The sequence below is a fragment of the Prenolepis imparis genome, unplaced genomic scaffold (genome assembly GCF_030444845.1).
Source record: "Prenolepis imparis isolate NDT839.2.m4 unplaced genomic scaffold, iyPreImpa1.0 SCAF_54, whole genome shotgun sequence".
NCBI classification, from domain to species: domain Eukaryota; kingdom Metazoa; phylum Arthropoda; class Insecta; order Hymenoptera; family Formicidae; genus Prenolepis; species Prenolepis imparis.
In genome coordinates, this window is record NW_028141212.1 from 137011 (window position 1) to 158332 (window position 21322).

General features: G+C 37.8%; 1 protein-coding gene across 1 annotated transcript; it reads right to left on the reverse strand.

Moving 5' to 3' along the window:
- Positions 1-18247: 18247 nt before the first annotated feature.
- Positions 18248-19127, reverse strand: LOC145947221 (uncharacterized). The gene is made up of 4 exons (XM_083057020.1): positions 19041-19127; positions 18692-18893; positions 18388-18596; positions 18248-18305 (listed from the first exon to the last, which is right to left on the reverse strand). Exons 1-3 carry the CDS (start codon positions 19125-19127, stop codon positions 18388-18390), a joined length of 498 nt encoding a protein of 165 aa, XP_082913146.1. The 3' UTR covers positions 18248-18305.
- Between the last annotated feature and the right edge of the window lie 2195 nt (positions 19128-21322).

Below are 21322 nucleotides of genomic sequence, written 5' to 3' on the forward strand. Positions count from 1 at the left end.
TGGATCGCGAGTTTGTGTCAATCTGTTCAAATTACACACGGAACACGTTATTCCAGTGAGCAACTCGCCGATTATGAGGAGGTGCTTTACTGAAATTTCCCAATTAGACTTTTCGCTTGTGCTTAATTTGAAGTAACAACGTATGCACAACGTGGCGTCCGTACCTAGATGAATGTACCCGATGGCACGTTGACAATAAATCGTCTCGACAGTCTCGATTGTCTCGTATACCTCCTCAAAGGGTGAAATAATGTAGTTGGAAAAACTACGCGGACACATGAGTAATATATTGTTTAAACAATTAAAGCGTGTTAATATTGGAAAATATTCGTTCTCTTACTCTAGCACGAAAAGCGAAACCGGCCAAAGAATTTGGAAAGAGAAATCGCTCCTTTGTCTTTTTTTTATGACTGACCCTTTTTTTTCTATCGGACCCGAGTTTCACTTTTATGACTGACCCTTTTTTTTATCATGACCCGAGTTTCACTTTTATGACTCTGTAGCTACGTACTATTTTAGTTTGGTTTGCCCGTTGAAGAAGTTGTTCATTTACAGTTAAAGTAGAATGTTATTGTTACTTTTAAGTGAAACCGAAGGATCATAAGTTGACGAGAGATATTTCTTTTACTTACTTTTTAGTCGAGCTTGTAGTTGGGGGATGGCAGTTCCACGATGTTTTGGAGTGGCTTCTCGTATTGCTCGTGCAAGGCTTCAGCTCTGCGTTGGAGGTACCCGGATTTGCGGGGGTCGTTTTCTGGGATGTCGACTGGCGGGGACTCAGGTTTTTCGATGTCTATTTGCGATAATTTCGCGAGCCACTCTCTTAGTAGCACGTGTTTGGTGAATAATGCCTCGTATTCAGGATCGTTGTAATAATCTGTGCCAATAATAGCTGAATATTCATTTGGTTTTGCCGGGTGGTAATAACACGCGACTATTCGACGAAGCTGATTCTTCCTTTCTGCACGGCGTGTCTTAGGCATTATAAATCATATAGAACATTCTGGAGACTGCGGTACTTTCACAATAAGTCGACGTGCGGCGGTCCTCACTGTCGGTTATTGTTTCGGTATATAACTGTGAGCGGGTTGTCCTCTCGAAACAGTCACTACAGGTTCCAGAATTTAATAGAAGAAATGAATTGTTTAGCAACGATGAGCGGTTCGTCCTCTCTAAATCGCAGCCTAGAATTCAATCGATAATAGTTTATTCAATAAGGAATTATACGACACGTGCACGCTGGAGAAACAACTGAATTTAGAGATTTTGAGAATAAATGTAAGATGTAGAACTAGAAACGCGTGAGGTTAAAGATGAGGTTAGGTATTTTAAAATAAATATTAGAATTGTTAATATAAAACACACAATTTATCAAGAGACACGGTAGTGTCTCGCGCCTAGTTTGGGCGAAACCGACCGCTTAGAAGCGAGGCACCGTGCATCTTTACGCGAATCGGACAGTTGAGGTAATCATAGATTTCGGATGCTCAATAACGGCTGAAGCGATCGAGTTTTTACTAGTCTTATTCGAAAGATTGAGGTCGAATTAAATAAGGAAAGTGTCTTTATTTTTGCTCTACGTTCATTATAAACGAAGATATCACGATGCAAAGTTTCAATATGAAAAATTTCTGTAAGAAACGTCCACGTCGTCATCGTTCGCAAGTCCCCAATGTGCGCATGCGCGATTTTTGTACAGTTCCAGCTTTTGGTACAAGGGCGCTAGTGCTTCGTAATGTTTAGCACAGACAGATGTGTGCTTATAGGTTAAATGTTCCGGGATATATTATATATAACGTGTATGTGATATGTGACATGTGACATAGGTTAAGTGTGCTGTTAGCTCGTTTTTATTTATTATAAGAGAAGTCCAGCCAGAGGGTCATAATCGATAGAAGAAGAAGATGAGATTTATAAGAATCAAGTAATTATTTTATTTTGAAACTCTTCTTTTCGGAAAATCTTATTGCTGTAGAATTACGTAAACTCGAAGTAAAATTTTACAAATCAATCTATGTCGGCATGTGCATACTCGACATCTCCAAAACATGTTTATACGAATTTCATGTTTATCAACAACTCCCGCGTTACTTTTGTTGCCGACGCCATGTCAGTCTTAGTCTGACTGTCAAAACGATATTGACGTGCTACGCGACTACAGATTATATCTCAAAATATTCCTAAATTGTATTCTTCTTTATTTTCTCTCAAGGGACGTTCATTCCATTAAACTCAATTCTGTGTAATCCTTGTCTTATTTATTTCGCGCGCGAGTGAGAGTGCTTGTGCGAGTGAGATATCTCAAGAGGCGTCTGGGGAACGCAACATTTTGGGGGCTCAGCCGGGATCAACCGAAAAGATCGCCCGAAAGAAATTCCAACGATGGCACAGAATTCTCCGAAAGCGACGCGATCTCGAACGGCTGCGAAAGACGCCGAGACGGATCCTCTACAAGCCGCGCTTCAAGAGCTCAGAGAGATGCGCGAAGAGCGAGATCGACAGCAGACTCGTTTCGAGACTCTCCTAAGAGAGAAGGACGATCAGCTACGTCGACTAGAGCAGAGGATTCAAAGAGTTTCTTCACCCAACCAAACACCCAATCAGTTAAGTCCTTCAAATAATAGAGATAGGGCTTGCGGCGATACGCAAAACGATTTTGGGGCTTGCGCAAGTACTGCGAGATCCGCGACAAACGCGAGTGCCGCGATAAACGCGATAAACGCGAGTGAAGTGACCGCCGACTTTCGCACGAAAACGGGTTTGAAATTAAAGCCCGACACGTACGACGGGAAAGTTCCGCTGCGGGAGTTCCTCTCCCAATTCCTCCTAATCACGGTCGCGAATAAATGGGACGACAAAACAAAGACAATCTCTCTCGCCGCGAACCTTAGGGGAAAAGCGCGTACCGTTCTAGAAAACGTCGAGAATTTTGAGGAATTAACTTTCGCAGAATTAAAATCAAAACTAGAATTATTTTTTGGAGACGGAAATTTGACTCAAAACTATTAATCACTCTTTACCAATAGGAAACAAAAATACGGGGAAGATTTCGCTTCATTCGGGACCGAATTGGAAAGACTTTCGCGGCTTGCTTACCCCGAATATCCTTACGAAGTCCGTGATAAAATTGCATGCGCGCAATTCATTTCCGCGTTATCCGACAATTTTGTAAAAAGAACCCTCCAATTAGAAGGAGTGACTTCACTAAATTTGGCTATTGAGAGAGGAAAAGCTATTACAATAATTCGGGACGAGAATTTTGACAAAAAGAGAGATTATAATAACGGGAAATAACAGGAATAACGGGAATAAAAGAGATTTTTACGGAAATAAGAAAGAATTCGCGAATAACGGGAATAAAAAAGATTAGGGGAATAATAATGGGAATAGTGAAAATAATGTGGGATTTCACAAAAATTATGAAAGACAAAATTATCAAAAAGGAGAGAGGAACCACGCGCGAACGAACTCCGATGAAAAGAAGGAATTTGACTCGAAAAGGAAAGCGCAAGCAAACAATTCTTCTTCAAAAGAATGTTGGTCTTGCGGAAAGACCGGACATTTACGATTCCAGTGCCCTGACGCGAAGGGAAACTGAAATTGTTTGAACTTTTCGGGGAAGGTTCGACTTTTTCGGATGATTCCCCGATTTCAGATTTTGTTGAATGTAGGGTTAGAAGGATCCAAAAGAAAGAGTATTTTTCATATTTTGGAAAATTAAACAAAAAAAGTTGTCTCTTTAAAATAGATACAGGCTCTGACGTCTCTTTATTAAATAGTAAACTTGTGGGAGAAGATCTTGAAAAGATTCCAATAAAAAATATTAATTTAAAGTGTCCAAATGGAGGAAAAATTTTAATTGATTTTTTAGTGAAAGTAAAAATTGAAATTGGAAATTATTCAATTGAAATTCCCTTATTTATTGCTGACATCAATGATCAATGCATTCTTGGAGTTGACTTCCTTAAAATAATTAATTTGGATAATGTATTTAATAAAGTTTTTGATGAATTCACGAATAATGAAGAACTAAAGAATTATCAATGTTCAAGAATTAAAGATTTTTCTAAAAAAATTCCATCTATCTTAAATGATCTTTTTGAAAAGAGTTCAATTGAGTTACAAGAATCCCAAAAAGAAATTTTTATCAATTTTCTAAATAAGTTTCAAGATCTATTCTCCTGCGATATTGTTGCCGGGAATTGCGATGTTATCGAACATTTTATAAATGTGAAAGACTCTCCCCATAAAACAGGCACCCCGTAGGATTCCTTTTCAGATGAGGGAGGAAGTGGATAAAATAATGGAGGAAATGAAAACTGAAGAATCTCAGAGTCCTTGGGTTTCGCCAGCTGTCATGGTAAAAAAAAAGATGGAACCTTGAGATTTTGCATTGACTACCGGAGACTAAATGCTATCACGGTAAAAGATTTCTACAAAATGTTGCGTCTCCCAGACGCCTCTTGCGATATCTCAAGAGATATCTCACTCGCACAAGCACTCTGTAGCAGCAGCTCAGAGAGGGCAGGATTCGTCCGGACGAAGAAGACGCAAGATTGGGACCAGACGTTTCGCTCGACCATCCACAGCAGCAGCTTGGAAAGAGCAGGAGAATCGTCGATGCCCTGGAATCAGCGTCAGTCCTGAGTCTTCAGTAATCTCCATGTTGGATTGTCGTGACGACAATCTTATAGGAGGGGGGTAGTGTTGCGCCCCCTCGGATCTGCATCCTCATCCTCGGGATTATCCCGTGTTCGTTTCCGGGAGATCGTCGTCAAGGGAGTTGTTTATCAACAACTCCTGCGTTACTTTTGTTGCCGACGTCAGTCTTAGTCTGGCTGTCGATATTGACGTGCTACGCGACTACAGATTATATCCCAAAATATTCCTAAATTGTATTCTTCTTTGTTTCTTTGTTTTCTCTCAAGGGACGTTCATTCCATTAAACTCAATTCTGTGTAATCTTTGTCTTATTTATTTCGCGCGCGAGTGAGAGTGCTTGTGCGAGTGAGATATCTCAAGAGGCGTCTGGGGGACGCAACAATATATTGTAAAATAAAGAGTGTACAAATATTTTAAATAAATGTTTATAATACATTATTTTTATGAATCCATGAGTTGTGAGATTTATCCAATCCCAACCATTTCACATAAACATCATCACCTCTTTTCCGCAAAACCTTTACCACGCGATATACATCGGGATTTGCAACATGATGTAACTCGTACTCGTAGAATCCTCCGGCGACGGAATTTCCGCGCGAATCTTCAAGTATATATGTCGCAGGATTAGTTTTCTGCACTTTGATAATTTTAAATATATCGGTAGTCCAATTTGGTGTAAAACCTTTTTCGAAGATGGTCTTGAATTTACTCACGCGTACCTGACAGCCTACTTTGAATCTTGTCGAAGCAGCAATTTTTACGTTACTGTATATCGTATTTAAAAGTTTTTCGGTGACTTTGTATGTGACTGCAACTTGTCTTCCGAACCGAAATAATGCAAGCATCTGTAGAAACAAATAATTAGTTTTTTTCTCATATATAACTTATATATTACATTTTTATATTATATATATTGCGTTTTTAATTAAATACACGTACCGATCGCAGATATATTTTCTGTCATTGTTTTTGCTCAATTGCGAGCTCACGAGCCGGACGAGATTCTTGATCCATGCGAAATATCCAATGTTGTTGCTGTCTTCCACGTACAGCAAGTTGACGTGTCTGTCTTTCTTCTGCTCACTGAGACGTATCGAGACAATATTCTTTTCTTCGATGCTGTACACATTTATCGAAATGTTTGATAGTTCAAACTTTTTAATTTGTTTCACAGTCACTGGAAACTCAATGTCTTGGAGATTCAGCACTGTTGTGTAATGCGGATATGAAGATTCCCGTTCCACATTTCTTTCTGCGGGGTATAGAGCTGCGACCACCGCCCATGCAAAACATGCATTGTCTTTTGATTGCACATTAACCACTGCTCTTTTGTTCATTATTTCTCGCGGTAATTTAATGTGGCATCCCGCACGCATTGGATTATACTTGTTTATATTTACAATTAAATTGATTATTCGCGACAATGCCCAACCACTATCGCGTTCTTGAAACTCTTCTAGCGATGCTAGTGTGGGGTCGATAACGCGGCGTTTGTACCAATCATGTAAATCGGAGGTGCGAAAGATTTCAAAGTTTTTCGTATTGATACTTTTATTAGCACGTTTATCGCCCGACATGAACTCGCCATTAAATATAGTGTTCACTTTCACACTAGTGTGTTTTTGCAACACTTTTTGCACGTGTCTGATCACAATGTCTTTGGCCTCCTCTAGAAATTGACGAGGTTCAATGTGATTGCTGTTTATCACCGCACCAGTCAAGATGCGGCTCTCGAACGCCGTATCAATCTCTCGCCATATGAGTCCGATGTCTCGCGAACTGCTTCCGGCACCTGCATGTACAAAACGTCTGCGTACCGAATTCTTCAACCCTTCGAGACGCGCGATTTGGGAGACAAGCGATTGTCGAACTCCGATCGGTAATCGTGGTCGTTTTATTCGACTTTGTTCTTCCACTGATTCGATGTATTCGTCACATTGCTGCTCCCACACAATATATTCTTCCACCGAATTCACCCTTGTGGCTTGCTCCAACAAACTTGCTTTCAATTGTGCCATTTTTGAGATGCTCTTGCTGAACCTCTGACAAAGATACTGACAGAGAGAGGCAAACCTAGGTCCTAGAAGCCAGCAGATCAAGTTTCCGAAATCCGCCGTACATCCTGATCCTATCTTCATCAAAAGTGCATGCGGCACGTTGAAATCATGGAAACGTAACAAATCTAGGCCGTAGAAGCCAACAAATCAAGTTTTCGAAGTCCGCCTTTCATCCTAATGTATCTTCATGTGAGGTAAATGCTGTAAAGTAAATTCATGAAAACGTTGCAAACGTACATCGTAGAAAATGTAACGTCCCGTCATTTTCGCGAAACCATATTTTTGCGCGCTACTGTTTTTCCTGCGCCAATACTTAAAATTTAAGGATAATTAATGATTTTCCTCTTTACATATAATTGTTTAGACTAAAATCAAGCATTTATATTATTAATTACTAACCATACCAAATCTAGGATCTCCAGTTATCTAGTTCTAACTAGCCGCTACCAGGAACTAGCGATCCGACCAATCAAACGTCATCCGAGACCCCTGAGCGTATACTTCAACTAACCAGTTATTATTAAATGAAACTAACCCTTAGCAATAAGAATATATTTTAATCATGACTAACCCACTTATATATGAATATTCAATATTAATTAAACAATATAATAATATTATTTATGGAATCAGAAACATAATAACTTGTCGAACTTTACTTAACAATTTAAGACTTATAGTAATGAGTTTTAGAAGTATTTTAATCACTGACAGAATTATTATGAGGAAGGTTCCATAAATCCTTATCTTGCGATGCATTGTAACGACAAGCCTGCGACAAGCATTCGATGAATTACTAAAAGTGTTCAAACACTTAATATTTTAAGATTTCATCCGCAATTATATTTACGAAGCCTTATTTCAGTCATTAAATGATTTCGATAACGAACCCAAGATTATTAAGATTTATTGAGTAAATTATTAAATGAAGAGACTTATAAATAAGGCCCAAGTGGATATAATTGAAGAGAATATTTTATTACAGAATTAAGTCAAACGAGAACAAGAAAGTCTCGATATTACGTTATGGAATCATAATTCTATAATTTAGAAATAACCTAATCTTATCCTATTGCATTAAACTCAAGTTTTATTATAAATTATCAATCATTAAGAATTCTAACTAATAATATAAAATAAATTATATAAGAAATGATTCCATAAACGTACAAATGAATATTTGGCGAACTACAAGAAACTTTAACATGTATCTATGCGCAGACCTCTCTAAAATCAGCTCATAATCAGCAAATAATTAAGTGCCGATCGTAGGTGACAAGCCGCTTCCGTCCGTTATCTCCCTCGCGTTATCGGATGCTAGCGTTCAAACCACAAAAAAATAATAAATTAGACACTTCTTGGAATCGTCGCTCCTCATCTCAAGCTCACCGCCTAACTTCGATATCCGGTCCAGATTATCTAAAACTCGTAAATTGATAGTTGACACCTAGAGCGTTCGCTCCTGCGGGTCACCGTATCGTGACCTCTTAGTACAATTTATTGTGACATATTCCAAGAAAACGTCTTTCTTAGAAATCCCCACCAAAAGGGAATTGCACACGACACTCAGATTTTTCTCGATTTGATGGGTATATAAACCCTTAATTCTTAACTTCATTGCGGCATACCATCATTAGCATCTCACCGTAACTCTACGGCATCTCATTATCGAGATCCCACCGTAGCTCTACAGTACATAATTTCTGTAGCCTTACGATACTCTGTATAAAGTCACGCGTTTGCCGTCAACTGCGTCGACATACTCAAATTGTTAGTCGCGCATAGAATTATAAAGTAAAAGTTAAATAAAGAACTCTTGTGCTTCAAAACTCGAATACGTTGATTTTGCTAAACATCCCGCGACCGAGGTCCTAGAGAAGGGAAGAAGGCGAACGAGCGTATTACGATCCACTGCCTGAAGTTCACAGTCTATCACAAGGTAAGTACTTATAATTACCCAGACTATTTAACACGCCAATTTTAATTCTAAGTTACGTTAGACTGACAATTCTCTTTCAATCACTACCTTCTCCTAAAACAAATAAACGAAATCCACTGTTAAGCATTGCATGCAGCTAACAGTTTCCCGTTGTCAATCGGTATTTATCAAATTAGAATCTAACTACCTTTCCATAATTTATTCAAGGTATCAATATCAGAAACTAGCAATATTAACGTGTAGAAACAGTACTCTTGATATCACTCGGACGTCGTCCAATCCACATTTTACCTCTAGCCGTTGGACGTACCTTTCGTAAGTCCATACGACTCTCTACCATTTCCTCAGCATCCCGTCGTTGTCGAGCACCCAGCGATAGTGCCTGGTGACAAAGCTCCCCTCAACACCCTGCGTTATTTCCATCGTCGACGATAGGCATCCTTCGTATGCCCGAAGACAACTTCTCATTACCTTCTCTCGCCTAATAATATCGATAACAAGAGACAATATATCGCGTAAGAATTCTTAAATAGAATTCTAGAATTAATTTCGCTCTGGACGTGGTCCAATCCTCATTTTACCTATAGTTGCAACGCATACTTTTACCGTAGGCACAAGCAACTTTCTGCCATTTCCTCAACTTCCTTTCGTTGTCGAGCACCCAGCGATAGTGCCTGGTGACAAAGCTCCCATCAACACCCTACGTTATTTCCATCGTCGACGACAGGCATCCTTCGTATGCCCGAAGACATTCTCCTTAACCATCGACCTTCCTTTTGAATTCATATTTAAAACCAAATGAATAGACGTATCGGATATTGATATCTCACTCTCTCTAGTTCCCCTTCATGTTATCTCACGATAATCCTTATCTAACTCATTATAAATATATTATTCTCATCATTGCCTCTACCAATTAATTCAAATGCTACCCAGATCTACTGAATTAGACGTCCAAGGATTAACAAACGATGATGCAAATTCAATTATAAATATAATTATCGGGCTACTAACTGACGTTTTAGAAGGAACTATTGATATCGATCAACTCATAGTCTGCTTAGATAATCTTCATATCCCTGGTGCTCAAATAAGCGTCGAATTCACAGACGATTAAATAAATATCAAATTCATTTTATTAATTAGCCCCTGAATTATTATTATCATCCAGATGAATAAACAACTTCAAGGCTTAATTTGCAATACAATTTACCAATTAATACTCAATTTGATCTATGAATATTTGAATGGTAAAATAACTTTCGATCAAGTCATAACTATTTTAAACGACATCGAAGATATCGCTAATAGATTCGATACTCCCAACTAGTAACTAATACCCCACTCCTGTGACCTACAACATTCCCTAGATCCGTAACTTCGGTCCTAGCTCTCGGCGTCCCAGAGGTATAGCCGGTGTAAGCAGGTTGCCTCACAAAAATAGAGAGCGCCCGTTTTCTCACTAGCCTAGGCATAGAGAGAGAAGGAAGATCACCCAGACGTGACAATCCAAAAACTTTGGTGGCAGCGGTGGGATTGCCTAAAGGACTGATAAGGATCCTCCTGTGTCTCAGGAATTAATCCTCTTTCGCGTTAAAATTCTAAAAATTTAAATCGAAAGTGAATAACGAGTGTAACTTGAAATTTGATCAAATTGTCGCTGACAAGTGTGGCAACAATTATCGCTGTCGCTGACGAAGAGGGTGGCAACAGACGATTACGATTGAATTTTCAATTATATTCAATTCCTTTCCTAAATGATTATCTTGATTTGAGATTTGACTTAGTTGTCGCTGACGAAGTGTGGCAACAACACCAACTGTCGCTGACGAAGAGTGTGGCAACAGTTGAGAAATAAGTTAAAATTTCAAATACATTTTATTTTCCCTCATGCCCAGGAAAGGCGGGCGTCGAGTTCAAATTAAAAGGATTAATTTCCAGATCAAAGAAACAATCTCCTCTTTCCAAAATCCCCTTCCCTTATTTACCAAATTATACAATTTAACTAATAATACAAACGACCCCGAACCACTATCTAACGAAAATAAGAGTATCGATTACAACCCAACGCCAATAGAATTCGAATGCAAATATCCTGATTACAAAACAATTGAACGTACAGATCCCCGTCGCAAAATCTATAAAATTCGACATCTATTCGGTCCCGATTAAGCGACCGAACACTGTAACTAATCTTATTAATATATTTTCTTTCAGCCTCTTATTTCTCTCTAAGGTAAGTGCGCCATGCCGACTACACGATCGCAAAGTTCTAATCCTCCCTCCGAGGCTGAGGAAGGTGTATCACGATCCGAACTTGAAATTTTTAGTCAAATGTTAACAGAAAAAGAAAAATCACTCAAAGAACAACACAAATTACTGCAGGAAAAGACAGACGAATTTAAAGCACTATTACGAGAAATCGAAACCAAAAAATCAGACGACCAGCATGACTCAATATTAACTACTTTAGTTGAGCAAATCTCTCACCTTAGTGCTTTACCCAGACAAGTAGAAATTTTAAACCAACGTATTAATAATAGTCTGACTTCCGATGCATCCAATCAAAGAAGAGCTCATTTTGATTACCTCCCTTCAGAAAACACTCATGCGACTAGTCCCGTCGACATACCTTCTCCGATCCGTTTTAAAGACGTAGTCGATTCTATCCCTAAATACGACGGACACAAAATGTCTGTTTTTCAATTTAGTAAAATCTGCGAACGTGCCCGCGAATTAATACCACAATATCACGAACATTACTTAGTGCAACTTATAATTAATAAATTACAAGGACATGCTTACTCCGCAGTAGAAGGAAGAGAATATAACTCTGTTTTTTCATTAACAAAACAGTTAAAAGCTATTTTCGGTCCAAATAAATCTGTAGATCAGTATCGCGGTGAACTCGCAAACATCTATATGAAACCTAACGAAGATATTTTCGATTATATAGCCAGAGTAAAAGAATTACGTGCAGCTATAATCGACGGAGAAAGCGACTGTTACGGAGAAATCGACGAATCCACCAAAGATACCATCGACCGTAGTGTTAGTACTAGTTTCGTTAACGGTCTCCCTACTGATTTGTTGATTAGAGTTAAATTAGAAGGAGCCTTCTCACTCGACCACGTCCTCGAGACCGCTATAAAATTATCAAAAACTCTAGAAGCAGAAAATGCGCGCAAACGGGCTACTTCCATGCATAGAACTAACATTCCTCCTCGCGCTGATTTCTCGAATAGATCCGGACCATTGCAACAACCAATAACTCATGATCCACAACAATCCTCTCTATCAAAATCATCACGAAATAATATCCCCTTTATAAAACCTCTTATCCCAGGACAACCCGGACCTAATTACCCTACCGAGAAAATCTGTCGCTACTGTAAAAACCCCGGACATCTTATTGACGAATGTCGCAAGCTCGCGTACAGACGCTCCCTCGGAAATAATTCTTCCCCTCCTCACCCTTCTACCAGTAACAATAATCAGGGAAACGCCCAGAGCGTTCCGGTAACAATTGGCGCCCGCCGGAACGATGCTCAACCGGGACGCCCTTCTCTTCTCCAACGCGCACCAGTTACTACAGTGCGACCTCTAAGCCCGACTCATACCTTATCACCAGTATTGGAAGAATAGAAGAAAAAGCAAAACCCCATAGCTTACCCACTGTTGTCCTTTCATCCCCAGACCTTCAGGGAGACTGCCTCTTCATGGTCGATTCAGGCTCTGGAGTAAATCTCATAAAACGACACTGTCTTGATCGAAAAATAAAAATTCGCGAAGAAGATGTCCTAGCTCTTCAGGGACTATCTTCAGAAGTGATGCCGACTTTAGGCTCCGTTGTTATAAATTTTCTTGGTCTCCCTACCTGTTTTCATATAATTCCCGATACCGTCACTTTTCCTCAGGATGGAATTTTAGGAAACACCTTTTTGAAAACACGCGCCGCTACTATCGATTATAAAAATCGATGCTTACATTACGACGATATTAGAATTCCATTCTCAGAGGCAAGTTTTCTCCGCGTCGGACCGCGATCCGTCTCGCCCTTTTTCATTAATATCACTAACCCAGATAAATCATACGGATATATACCTCGCTTCGTGTATAACAAAGATGTATATCTCGGAGAAGCTATAGTCTCTAATATTAACGGTAAAGCTTACCTACCCATTATTAATACCTCTGACCGTGCTTATCACGTAGAGGTCCCTTCTGCCGAATTAGAAGATTTTGACTTTGCGGATACGTCTGGATCCACGATCCCAGACGGTGTCGTCAAAACCCGAGGGAATGAGACGACCGACGGTCCTTCTTCTGAATGCAATGAAAAGGTTAGATACGAAAATATCACTGCAACCTTAGGGCACCCAGTGATTCATAATGATCAATTAGATTTTGAAGACAACTCTACCCAAGTCGTTGCAACCCGAGGGCTCGTAACGACTTCTCCTTTATATATTAATAACCCTTCATATCTCGAAGAAGTTCGCAATGACGAAGCTTCTCGCGATCGCACATCTGCTACTATGCAGCTTCTACGATTAGAACATTTAAACTCCGAGGAGTTCAATAATGTCAAATCATTAATTCATAATCATGCCGACAGATTTCATCTTCCTGACGATAATCTCGGAGCTACTAACGCCACTCAGCATTTCATACCCACTACTAATGAGATCCCTATCCATACGAAACAATATCGATTTCCTCCTGTCCACAAAGACGAGATCAATAAACAAGTTAATGAATTATTATCCAATAATTTAATCGAATATTCCACATCCCCTTATAATTCCCCCGTGTGGATAGTACCCAAAAAATCAGATTCGCAGGGAAATAAAAGATGGCGAATGGTCATCGACTATCGCGGTCTCAATGAAAAAACCATAGGAGACGCATACCCTCTCCCAAATATAACTGATATTTTAGATCAATTAGGATCCGCTAAATATTTCTCTGTTCTCGATCTAGCCTCCGGTTTCCATCAAATCCCCATGGCTCCTAAAGATGCCCCTAAAACCGCATTTTCAACTCCATACGGTCATTATCAATTTAAAAGAATGCCTTTCGGTCTAAAAAATGCTCCAGCGACTTTTCAAAGATTAATGGATAACGTTCTTTCTGGATTACAGGGTAATGAATTATTCGTATATATGGACGACATAGTTATTTACGCCAGATCTCTAGAAGAGCATGAAATTAAATTTAATAAATTGATGCAAAGATTAAGAAACGCGAATTTAAAATTACAACCCGATAAATGCGAATTTCTACATCACGAAGTAGCGTACCTCGGTCATATTATCGGAGATGACGGAGTCAGGCCCGATCCAAAGAAAATAGCATCTATAGTTAGATTTCCCCCTCCGAAAAATGAAAAACACATAAAACAATTTCTAGGATTAGCTGGATACTATAGACGATTTATCCCTCAATTTTCCAAGGTCGCTAAACCACTCACAGACCTACTAAAGAAAAATAATACGTTTAATTGGCAACAAAAGCAAATAGAGGCTTTCGACATTCTAAAACGCTCTTTATGCTCTGAACCTATACTTCAATATCCCGATTTCACTCAACCTTTCATTTTAACAACCGACGCATCCGGATATGCTGTCGGAGGAGTACTCAGTCAAGGGCAAATCGGAAAAGATTTACCTATCGCTTATACCTCCCGCGTGTTAAATAACGCCGAACAAAATTATTCTACTATCGAAAAAGAATGCTTAGCCATAGTTTATTGCGTAATATCAATCATTTTCGACCTTATTTATACGGAAAGAAATTCACTATTATTACTGATCATAAACCTCTCGTATGGTTACATTCTATTAAGGACCCTTCCTCCAGATTATGGAAATGGAGAACAAAATTGGCTGAATACGAATACGAAATACAATATAAGAAAGGGAGTTTAAATAATAATGCAGATGCTTTATCCAGAAATCCACCTATTAATCTCGCCATTCCTCTATTCGTAAATCACGAGTATGATGAACCTCCAAACGAATCATTAGTCGAACCTGTTTCTAGTAACCCTAATATTTAGTGCGAAGTTATTAAGACTCCTCCACCTAATCCACATCCTCAGGAACCTGACGTAATAGTAGAAGAATATTCCAGTGACGACGACAGCAGCGAAGACGGCGACAATAAACGAAGAACAGTTATTGACCTACGCGAAGGAGATCACATATATGAAGAAGTACTCCAACTCGCAGAACCACGGGAAACAGATTTAATTCTAGTAACCGAAAGCCGCGACTGTTTATTAAGACAAAAAGACGATCACGTAATTTTTATTCAAATGGATGGAACTCCTTATGATAACGGCGCTAAAGAATATCAACAAGCAAATTTACTACCTGTATATGAGAACCTCACGTTTGAAAGAGTAAATGTACAAACAGTTAAATCAAAAACATTAATATCCATTCCTATAAGATTAAATAATCGTTCGCGCTTAGAACAACAAACGTTAAAAAATTGTATGCGTTCCCTTTTAGATGCCGTAACCGAATTACGTTTAGCTTCCTTTAGTATCAGTAAAACTGATCGTTTCGACGATATACCATGGCGATACGTGATTAGTCAAATTCAAGAATTTTTGAGAGAATTACCCATCCACATTACAGTCTGCGAAAACTTAGTTCGAATTCCCCCTGCCGAAGAACGCGAAACGCTCATTATCGAGAATCATTCCTCCGCTCACGGTGGTCATAAAGGAGTAACTAAAACTTATAACCGATTAAGACCTTATTATCATTGGAACACTATGAAAAAAGATATACAGCATCTTATTCAGAGGTGTCGTCAATGTCAGTTAAAGAAATTAACACGTGTAAAAACAAGACAACCCATGGTAATTACAGATACACCTAGGGCCGCATTCGACAAAGTAGCTCTCGATATAGTAGGTCCTCTCCCTATAACAAATTCTGGAAATCAATATATATTAACTATGCAAGATTTATTGACTAAATATTCTGTAGCCGTTCCTTTAAGAGAAGCTAATTCTTTATCCATTGCTATTGCGCTCACTAGAAATTTCATTTGCATATACGGCGCTCCTAAAGCCATCCTTACGGACCAAGGAACTAATTTTCTCTCTGGTCTCATACGAAATTTAGCTAAAATGTTTAATATACAACACTTTAAAACTACCGCCTATCATCCTCAATCTAACGGTTCTCTTGAAAGATCACATCATGTACTGACAGAATATCTTAAAATTCAGGTCCAGAAAGAGAGAGACTGGGATAGTCATATTAACATGGCAATGTTTTCTTATAACACTAGTGTTCATGAAGGAACTAAATACCCACCATTTGAGTTAATCTTCGGTAGAATAGCCCGATTACCCTCCGCTCACCCACCTGTCGAAGGAAATCTAGAGACTACCTATCGAGATTATCTGACTGATTTATTTAACAGAATACATGACACACAAGAAGACGCACGCAAAAACCTCATAAACTCTAAAGAACGAAATAAACATTATTACGATCGAAAAGTTAACGAACAAAATTTTCAAGTAGGATCACGTGTATTTTTACTAAAGGAACCTGCAAAAGGAAAATTCACCGACCAATATACCGGACCCCATGAAATTATAGAAGTTCTACCGCAGTGCAACGTCAAATTATTAGTCAAAAATAAACCCAGAATTGTTCACGTTAACAAGTTAAAAATTGCACATGTTGAACCAGGATAAAATAACATGTATCATCTTTGTTTACAGATGTTGGCAGCGCCAACGAAACATTATTCCAGGGCCTAAAGCAGTTATCCTCTTTAACAGCTCTCCATCGTCTGTGACTACGAACTGCCCCTAAGGCCCCGGATCAACTTCAGGTGGAAACAGTTCTCCTTTTTATCAACACTGTTTTACGGATCACCTGACATCTTTTATTAATTAACTAATTAACAAATTTTCCATTTCTAATAAACCATCTTAATTTCTGCTTAAATGCAGCAACCGTACTAAATATTTCTACTTTATACGCATAAAAAAAAAAAAACTTTAACAACAATAAATACTAACGCTATACTTACTAATTGCAAAATGTGCATCGGGAAGAATTTTAAATACAACCCACATCCCTTGTTAAAGCACTTTCCAGAACTATATGAAATAAAATGCCTACGAATATCTGGCTACCAAGCTGAAGAAAGTGGCAATAGACTTTGTATTAAATGCTATACCCGCACAACCCCAAAGGGTTATAAACATATAATTGGTCACGGAGTTATAGACGGAGATATGAGCCCTGCCGACTGTCAAATCTGCAGCAGCGAAATAGCCATAGAAAAACGCTCTGTTTTACAATGTAACGATTGCTTTATCGCTTATATAGAATTCATGAACGCCTTTAAAACATACTATTCTAACAAAATCGCACTTCTAGTTCTGGACACTGCTACCCTGGATGTTCTTTACCTCTCGGTGTACGATAACAACACTGGCTTCGAAATTGAATTGAGAACCCCAACCTAATAACCAAATAATCTATTTACTAAAACAAAATCTATTTTCTAACATTTACATACTCCTATGTAACCTATATTCTAACCTTGATGAGTTATCTAGTCATAACTAAAACAATTCTATAAACGGTCTCTAGCTTAACATTTATTAACCAAATAAATCACTAATCTATAACAAAGTATAGAATAAATTATATCTTTATTATAACCTTATAAATACTTAAGTCCAAGGCAAATGCAATTCCGCGTAATTAACTAAAATTAGGAGATACAGTAAACTAGTTATACTACATTTCGTTAAACGTACAGTCTAAAACGTAATATGAAAATTATACGCAGCATTTAATCATTATTAGTGTTCAAATTTATAGAGATAATACATATATATATATTAAATGATAATATATCGTTAAAATTATATAAAATATACATTCTATATTACTACTTTTAACTCTAAGTATTTTAATACTTAATGAAGACATTGAACGAAAACATTTTGGAAAATATACTATACTTTAAGTAACTTTAAAATGTCCTATCTATTTAATCCTAATACGATAAAGTGTCCTATCTATTTAATCTTATATATATAAAATGATAAAATGTCTCTTTATAGCTTCCTTCGATCTTACTACTATAATTATTCTGGCGAAACAATTACATTACGATAAATAACTAGTCTTAAGCAAATATGGCTGACAAATATCTGATTTATTTAATCTTGATCGTAGATAATAAAGTGCTCGTCCTATTTAATAAATAAAAAAAATAATAAAAAAAAAAATAATAATATATATATACGATAATTAATACGATAATAATATAACAAAGTGCATTCTTAGCTTCTTACGAATCATATATATATGAATTTAAATCATAAGAATATATATATTTTAATTAATGAATCTTAATCATAAACAATAAAATGCTTCTACGGTGTTTCCTCTAATCTTACGAGTATATAAAGTACTTATGAAGGCAGTATGAAATAAAATAACGCAGTTTCTCGATAAGCATAATTTTAATAATTACGTAAAATACATGCGATAATAATTATTATAAAGGAACTATTAAAAATATATACGTTTGCAATCGCGCGCGCGCTCTTCAGAATAACCTGAATCGATGACGCTATCAAGGCAGTTCTGAAACAATGCACAAAAATAATGTAATGTCAAGCAATGAGATAAACCTAAGGCAAAACAAAGTAAAAGAAAGCTTATTTACCTAATTCTTATAGAATCCCGCTTGGCGTAAAACTTCTTCACGGTACTCCGCGTCTTCAAAATCATCGTACCCCGCGTCCTCACACCTCCTCACCGGCGCCGCGAAATCGATCATTCTCTGCACCCTTCTTTCAGCACGTAGTCTACTCATCTTCACTACGTTCTTCCACAAGCATACCCTCCACGGTGGTCCACAATCCCAGTCGTCCTCTAACAAACAAATAAAGGTTACATACATCGAATTATCAATTATATATTAACAAACCGCGTCATAAAAAAAAAAAAAAAAATTTAAAAGAACTTACTGAGCATCTCATCGGTGATCAGAAATCTCTCTCTGAACAATCTCTCCTCCTCGCTCCATTCCTCAAATAATTTATTCAGGGAGAAAATATCATCCCCTTCCTCCTCCAGGAAAGCCTCCCAGCGCCGTCTCTCTTCGGCTCTCACTCGCCGATCTTCGCGATCCTTCTTCGTGTATTGATACACAGAAAGAATAACGTTGGGCTGAGAAAGAAAACCCTTAATTACTATATTTCCCTATCTCGATCGCCCCGTTCCAAATTATTAAGCAAATATCAAATATCATTAATATCAGAGGTAATAGCATTAATAATAAAACAGACTCATACACATTCATGAATAACTACTTACGTTCTCCTTATCAAACTCCATCACCAGAATTATCGGTAATCGCCTGATCACCACCCTCGTTTTCGAATACGGGACTTCAATTTCCATTATAAATTCTTCTTTTCTCACAACACTCTTACCACTGCAAAACTAAAGTGCGACTGTGCGATTCTTCTTCGTTGACCTGCACGTGGAAAACCATTTTCTTTTTCCTCCCATTCCCCCTCTACTCACATACACTTCTACCTATGATATGTTTACGACTTGACACGCCCTTTCTAACTTACCAAAGACGTTAAAACACAACCTTTCCCAGCGAAAAACTACACATATGGATGCAATATCAGACCCTCGCAGCTTGGCGGCCTGATTCAGAGAACTAGCAAAATACGAAAGCGTCCTCGAAAAAATAATAACAAAAAGAGAGAAGAGAATTTTTATTTATCATTAAGCATCTATGTAAGTTAATATAGTATATATTCCTCGCTACGATAAGCTTCACCCTAAATAATTAACATCTACGCATTGGTTCTAACTGATCTAATTAAAGTAATTTTAATGAAATATATATATATCTTAAGTATAGAACGTACATATATACCCAAGTACAATTCTTATATCTTACTCAGTTGCAAAATAAAGTTATAAGACATATAGCATATATATATAAAAAAAAAGAAAAAAAATAATAATTTACATATTCATAATTTTAGAATAAAACGTGCATATAATCTATTATAATTCCATACTTTACTCGGTGACAAAAGGATACCTCATATACTATATATATATAGATATATATATAAAGAAAAAAAAAACCCCAAAAAGCACACAAAAAAAAAAAAAAAAAATATAATAATAATAAAACAATATATATATATTTACGTATAATTAGAATAAGAATATATATATATTCAATAATAATCACATATATATATATCCTACTTGATTACAAAGCTATAGGAATACAAACATACACATATAATCATAATTTTAAAGCAATATCACATACACGAACAATTAGATTAAGAATATCTATATATATATATTTCACTATGCATTATTACAGACATGTTGTCGTACTTCGCGATTCTCGTTCTCGTTAATCCGATTCACGCTCTTATTGGATTCGATTGTGGCGGACAACACCTGAATATTACTTCGGTATCGTTGCTCGATGTTGGAGAATGCAATCTTGATATACGGAAACCCAATTCGACTGACGTCTACATGCAACTCTTACAACTCTCGGACTACAATCATGCAGAAGTCATCCAGTGCAAGGTGGAAATATCACGGACAATTTACCACTGCGGAATGCACTCGCATGTCTCCATAGTCCATAACGGAAAGGCAGATTATATCCACGAAACCGGATATACAGTGTGCCGAAGGGCATTCCAAGATGGAACATTCTCTCTCGGAGATAGCAATATCATTCACGGACTAAGAGCTAATCAGACTACTTATCATAGTCTCACCTTAGCCGGACGCACTAATAACGACGGAACCTGCAAAGGCACTCAGTACACCCTTACGGAACCTGGGACAACGTCGTTGTTCAAGCCGTCGTCAAGATCTCCTTGAGGACATCGCACGTTCCCGTACAATTAAACTCCGGAAAAATAATATTAAAATCCGGAACCATTTGTCTCTTGAGTGAAGGATTTTGCATCGATTCCGAAAACGGATACTCGTATTGGAAATCCTTGCCAACATCTGCTTGCAATTTCCATCAATATGACGTTCTTTATGAGGGTTTAGCAACTAAAATTACAGATAATTCAACTAACCCTCTTTCTCCAATTATTTATAGTCTGACTACGCAGGACGTCACGTTCGCACTTACGAAGACAAAAGAACAACCCTTGTGCGGATACACTTTATTTCGCACAGAGCACCCTAAGCTCTTTATCCTAGAGACAAAGCAAGGCGATACCTTCGCCAGCCGAGGTATCATCCCCGTGGACAACCTGGATATATTCACATATATGAATTCTAAATTCGTGTATGTGGAAAAACACATCCGACAACAAATGACTTCATTATATTATAATGTTATGCAACAAAAATGCGAATTAGAAAGACAGGTAATCACCAACGCCCTGTCTTTCGCTACTCTTCAACCAGATGAATTCGCATATCGCCTTATGAAAGGACCCGGCTATATGGCAGTTACAACCGGGGAAACCACGCACATCGTCAAATGCATACCTGTAGATGTTGTAGTAAGGAAAACAAAGGAATGTTACACGGAATTACCTGTAACCACCCGCAACACTTCCTTGTTTCTCACCCCGAAA